The sequence below is a fragment of the Nerophis ophidion genome, linkage group LG23 (assembly GCF_033978795.1).
Source record: "Nerophis ophidion isolate RoL-2023_Sa linkage group LG23, RoL_Noph_v1.0, whole genome shotgun sequence".
Classification (NCBI taxonomy): domain Eukaryota; kingdom Metazoa; phylum Chordata; class Actinopteri; order Syngnathiformes; family Syngnathidae; genus Nerophis; species Nerophis ophidion.
In genome coordinates this window covers 12,195,706-12,201,705 of record NC_084633.1, presented here as the reverse complement: position 1 = coordinate 12,201,705, position 6,000 = coordinate 12,195,706, and the positions used below count along the sequence as shown (strand labels likewise).

The 6,000-nt window shown below is 40.1% G+C and overlaps 1 protein-coding gene across 2 annotated transcripts in view; it reads right to left on the bottom strand.

Annotated features, from left to right (window-relative positions):
- The window catches only part of LOC133541428 (uncharacterized), a 46,650-nt gene that overhangs the window by 3,806 nt on the left and 36,844 nt on the right, over positions 1–6,000 (bottom strand). The window contains exons 8-9 of one of the 2 annotated variants that reach the window (XR_009803874.1): positions 2,619–2,806; positions 2,296–2,524 (exon numbers count right to left, since the gene is read on the bottom strand). Coding sequence is in view for 1 of the 2 variants with exons in the window: in XM_061884848.1 (XP_061740832.1) it covers positions 2,381–2,524; positions 2,619–2,806 (332 nt within the window). In the remaining variant the exon portion in view is untranslated. Of the gene's footprint in view, positions 1–2,177; positions 2,525–2,618; positions 2,807–6,000 lie in introns of those variants that run through there. The other variant, XM_061884848.1, reaches the window with a different exon arrangement.

Below are 6,000 nucleotides of genomic sequence, written 5' to 3'. Positions count from 1 at the left end.
TTCCATAATTTAATTCCACAAACTGATGTGCTAAAAGTTGGATGTGTTGTACGTGCATAAACATTTTTAAATGACCTTTTTCTCTGATCTTTAATTTATCCTCTTTTGGTGAGACGAATTGTCGTAAATTCTTGGGTAGGAGGTAATAGTTTGCTTTGTACATCATTTTAGCTATTTGCAAATGCACCAAATTGAAGTTCAATATGTCTGGTTGGATACATATATTCCATCCATCCATCCATTTACTACCGCTTATTCCCTTTTGGGGTTGCAGGGGGCGCTGGCGCCTATCTCAGCTACAATCGGGCGGAAGGCGGTGTACACCCTGGACAAGTCTCCACCACATTGCAGGGCCAACACAGATAGACAGACAACATCCACACACTAGGGCCAATTTAGTGTTGCCAATCAACCTATCCCCAGGTGCATGTTTTTGGAAGTGGGTGGAAGCCGGAGTACCTGGAGGGAACCCACGCAGTCATGGGAAGGACATGCAAACTCCACACAGAAAGATCCCGAGCAAGGGATTGAACCCAGGACTACGAAGGTCATATGTAAAAAAAATATATTTCGCCGTTCTACTCCCTAATTTTTAAATTTGATTCAAAATATTTCCCAATGTTTTTAAATTTACTGCTCAATCATGACCATTATTCTTATTTTCAGGAATTCTACATTTCTTCCCATTCGAAATTAATGCACCATTTATTTTAAATCCATATTTGTATGTCATATTGCTTATTTTTTGATTGCACCAAACTATCAAAAAATTAAGCAGACTAATTCTTATTTTATCTGTATTTTTAGTCTGTTTTCTTAGTACCTGTATTATGATTTCCCTATCAAATGAATGAAAAAATATTGTGAAAAAAATAAATTCAAATTTCGCACATTTCTCAACCGAAAAAAACCCAAGCTGGACATTAAAATATTTTTTCATTCAAAATGAATAGGCAGTTTTTCAAACTCCCACATTTGCTACATGGCTCAACAAATTCAAAACGTTTCTTAAGTCAAAAAACGATTTGCTCATGTCAGTCAATTGTTGGCGTGCTAATTTTAGTAGTCGAGATGAGATTAGCATCAGGTGTGTGCGCGGGTGGCTACGCCAGGGACCTGGCACTGAAACAAAAAGGAGATGAGCTGTCAGATTACGACAGCGTGTATGAGACAGCTGGGAGTGATGAGTCGCAACGCCAGACAAGTAGAGGTGCTCAGGAAAATTGATTTACATCTGATTTGTGATCTTTGTTTACGCCGTTTTAAATTGATTTATAATTTTCACTTTAATTTTATTTTTTTTTTTTTTTTACAGATGTAACCTGGGTTAAAAATGTTTGATTATGCTTTGAATAAAAAAAACTTCTGCTTTCTCCTGCTCCTTTTCTGACACCTACCATGTTGCTTTGTTTTACTTTTGATATGACTTAAGTTTTATGTATATATAATTCTATATATATATATATTTATATAATATATGCTACTATCACTATATACACACACATACACTTATATATACACATTCAAATATATAGATACATATATATATATATATACACATACAAACACTTTTACACACACATATACATATACATTAACAATATGTTATTAGTATATATACGTATATACACACATATATGTGATGCCACCTCAGTAGAAGCATTTAAGTCTCACCTTAAAACACATTTGTATACTCTAGCCTTTAAATAGACTCCCTTTTTAGACCAGTTGATCTGCCGTTTCTTTTCTTTTTCTTCTATGTCCCACTCTCCCTTGTGGAAGGGGTCTGGTCCGATCCGGTGGCCATGTACTGCTTGCCTGTGTATCGGCTGGGGACATCTCTGCGCTGCTGATCCGCCTCCGCTTGGGATGGTTTCCTGCTGGCTCCGCTGTGAACGGGACTCTCGCTGTGTTGGATCCGCTTTGGACTGGACTCTCGCGACTGTGTTGGATCCATTATGGATTGAACTTTCACAGTATCATGTTAGACCCGCTCGACATCCATTGCTTTCCTCCTCTCCAAGGTTCTCATAGTCATCATTGTCACCGACGTCCCACTGGGTGTGAGTTTTCCTTGCCCTTATGTGGGCCTACCGAGGATGTCGTAGTGGTTTGTGCAGCCCTTTGAGACACTAGTGATTTAGGGCTATATAAGTAAACATTGATTGATTGATTGATATGATGGTAATATATATTATATATATACACATACATACATTCATACATACATATATATGTATATATATTTACACAATTTCAAGTTATATTGAATTAAGCAGAGGGGCCATCATCTACCTGGTGCTGGACTGGACTTCATGAATCAAACGCAAAGTGTATTGGAGATGTACTGCATCGTTAGCCCTTTCAGTCATCTCACGAGTCACTCAGGCTCATTGTCTTGGACTATAGCGGGGAAACGCTGACCTCCTTCACCCAGTAAGGAGTACAAATCTCTCAGCACACTGCGATTAGGACATGAAGAAATAATGGAGGCCAACTGAGGGGCCAGAGCGTCTTGCAGAGCCTGACATATAGAAAAAAAAAAACTGTCACACACTGTGGAAGGTTCACAGCACACATTACTAGTGTTGTTATGACTAACTGAAAACAAGACTCACTTGCTGGAAGGATATCTCCTGTTGCAGCAGAGCCACTCTCATCCTGAGCGTCTCCAGCTCTCTTAGTTCGGCCTGGGAGGTGTAATTGATTGTTACGGGCAGACGACCTGCAGTCGCCTCATCCTCCACGGCCCCAACGGCACAAAGGCAACCTCCCTCTGGCCTGCATCGATCCCATGCTTCCCACTCTGATGGAATATATGGCTACTTTTAGAGCGTTTGTAAACATTTATCCCAAAAACATTTGCCACCTTTGCTTAAAATATGGGTTATACTTGTGGAGCGCTTTTCTACCTTCAAGGTACTCGAAGCGCTTAGACCAGGGGCGCTCACACTTTTTCTGCAGTTGAGCTACTTTTCAATTGACCAAGTCGAGGAGATCTACCTCATTCCTATTTATAATTTATATTTATTTATTTATGAAAAAGACATTTTTGTTAACAGGTTAATGGTGTTTAATGATAATACAAGCATGTTTAACACACATAGATTCCTTTCTTTCATGAAGACAAGAATATAAGTTGGTGTATTTGATTCTGATGACTTGCATTGATTGGAATTAGACAGTGGTGCTGATAACGTCCGCATTTTCAAATGGAGGAAAAAAAAAAGTCCTCCTTTCTGTCCAATACCACATGAAAGTGGTTGGATTTGGCATCTCATTTGTCCAACTTGCATACTCGTTTTCAAACACTTTGTTATGAGAGTAGCATATGTGTGTGGCCCTTTAATGTCTGGCAGCAGGTGAGTGACGTCAGTGAGTGTGCGGGTGGGCAAGCAAGTGAGAAAGCGGTCGCTGAGGGCGGGGGAGAAATACATTGGCATCAAACTCCGTAGCTTGCTAGCTTGTGCACGCTAGCTTTCTGAGACTCTTATTTTGTTAGCACAGGCAGGATGAAACAGGTCTTTTATGGTGAAGACAGGAACTGTGCAGTCGGTCTTTAGAGTTTTGACAGTAGGTACGGAGTCTCTAGAAATAAAATGTGTTTCTCTGCGTCCGCCCTGTTAGTGATTTTTTTCTTAAATATGAGCTCGCAGCAGCCAGCGTCATCTCACAAGATCCTCGGGTGCCGAGAATGTCAAACAACTGACGAAAGTGAAGTTTTGGTATGATTGATGATTGCTCATTTTTATGTCTATTTTTTAATGCCTGGCTTGAGATCGACTGACACACCCTCCGAGATCGACCAGTCGATCGCGATCGACGTAATGCCCACCCCTGGCTGAGACACTATTCCAACATTCACCCATTCACACACTGATGGCGGAAGCTGCCATGCCAAGGGGTTAACCACGACCCATCAGGAGCAAAGGTGAAGTGTCTTGCTCAAAGACACAACGGACGTGACGAGGTTGGTAGTGGGTGGGGATCGAACCAGGAACCCTCAGGTTGCTGGCACGGCCACTCTCCCAACCGCACAACGCCATCGCCAAACAGCTGCACCAAAGTCATTATTGTGATCATGGGAAGGAAGAGGTTAATTTTAACTGTTAGATTGATCTTGAGGGAATCCTCATTAGTCTCATTAGCCGAGCATATTTTTTAATTAACACTTGTTTGTTTTTGAGTTAGCAGACGTTGCTACTACTTACCGTATTTTCCGCTCCATAGGGCACACCAGATTATAAGGCGCACCGCCGATGAATGGTCTATTTTCGATCTATTTTAATATGTTAGGCTCACAGGATTATAGGGCGCATGAAAGGAGTCATATTATTTATATTTTTTTCTAAATTGAAAACATTTCCCTGTGGTCTAAATAACATGTAATGGTGGTTCTTTGGTCAATATGTTGCATAGATGATGTTTTACAGATCATCTTCAAGCCGCTTTCTGACGGTCGCTTCCGGTTGCGCTGTTTTGAGGGCGGTCTTATTTACGTGGCTCATCTTCGGCAGCGTCTTCTCCCCGTCATCTTTGTTGTAGCGGTGTAGCGTGCAAGGACGGGAGTGGAAGAAGTGTCAAAAAATGGAGCTACAGTAACTATTTTAATGACATTCAGACTTTACTTCAATCAATAACGGAGCAGCATCTCCTCAAACCGTCCGACTAGAACTCTCTAATAACTAAAGTTCCTTGGGTGAATAATGTAAACACCGGTTTTAGCGATTTCATGGCGAGTTCACTGACAGATATAAGTAATAACTTTAGACTACTTTATATTAAAAATGGCAACAGTGGAGGATGAATGTCACATAACAAGAAGATAGAGAAAAAGTAGAAGCTTATCGACTACGTTGTCGGCACAGACTACAAAGGCGGAAGCGCGCAATTTTTCTGAATTTAAAATTTGCTTTTGCATAATATTGCGAAACAAAACGCCAGATAATAAGTCTTACCTTATAGACACACCATAATAATACTCATATGTTTAATGTGCTGACAATCCATCAAGCGGTGCGGCTTCATAGCTTACCAAAGTCGTACTAAAACAATTTGATCGATTTTTGAGGGCCGTATGGAATGTTCTATACTTTCAATTGAACATATAAAATGTTGGTGTTGTTTACTTGAGTTATATTGCCATCGTATTGCAGTCTATGCATATTTCTTATGTGTGGCTACCATTTATTGGTCAAACTTATCATTTCGCCAAGTGCCCCAAAAAAATTGCTTCGAGGTCGGTGAGCAAAACCAGAATTAAACCGTACATTTGGCGCACCGGGTTATAAAGGTGCACTGTCGAGTTTTGAGGGTATCCATCCATCCATTTTCTACCGCTTATTCCCTTTGGGGTCGCGGAGGGCGCTGGCGCCTATCTCAGCTACAATCGGGCGGAAGGCAGGGTACACCCTGGACAAGTCGCCACCTCATTGCAGGGCTTTATTATATATATATGCACTCTATATATATATATATATATATATGTATATATAATAAACAATAGAGTATAAACTATAGAATGGTGTGTGTCAAAAATCCAAGAGTGTGTATGGTGTAAGACATGGGTGTCAAACTGTAGCCTGCGGGCCAGATTTGGCCCGCCGTGTAATTTCTCTTGGCCCTTGAGGCAATATCAAATTAACATTAGAGCTGGCCCGCTGCTGTAACAAGGATTTTAAGTACGCCTTAGAGTACAGAAAATACGGTACCTTTTTCTAAAATATACCTGTATTATTATTATTATGCCAAGATCATATGAAAGAAAAACGTTATCCTACATTTTAGCAGAAGTGTAGGTAGAACATGTTAAAGGAGACAGTAAGCAAATATTAACAGTAAATGAACAAGTACGTTAATAAATCATTTTATACCACTTGTCCTTAATAATGATAAATGACACAGTATGTTATTGCATACGTCAGCAGACTAATTAGGAGCCTTTGTTCGCTCACTTACTACTAAAAGACAAGTTGTCTTGTATGTTCACTATTGTATTTA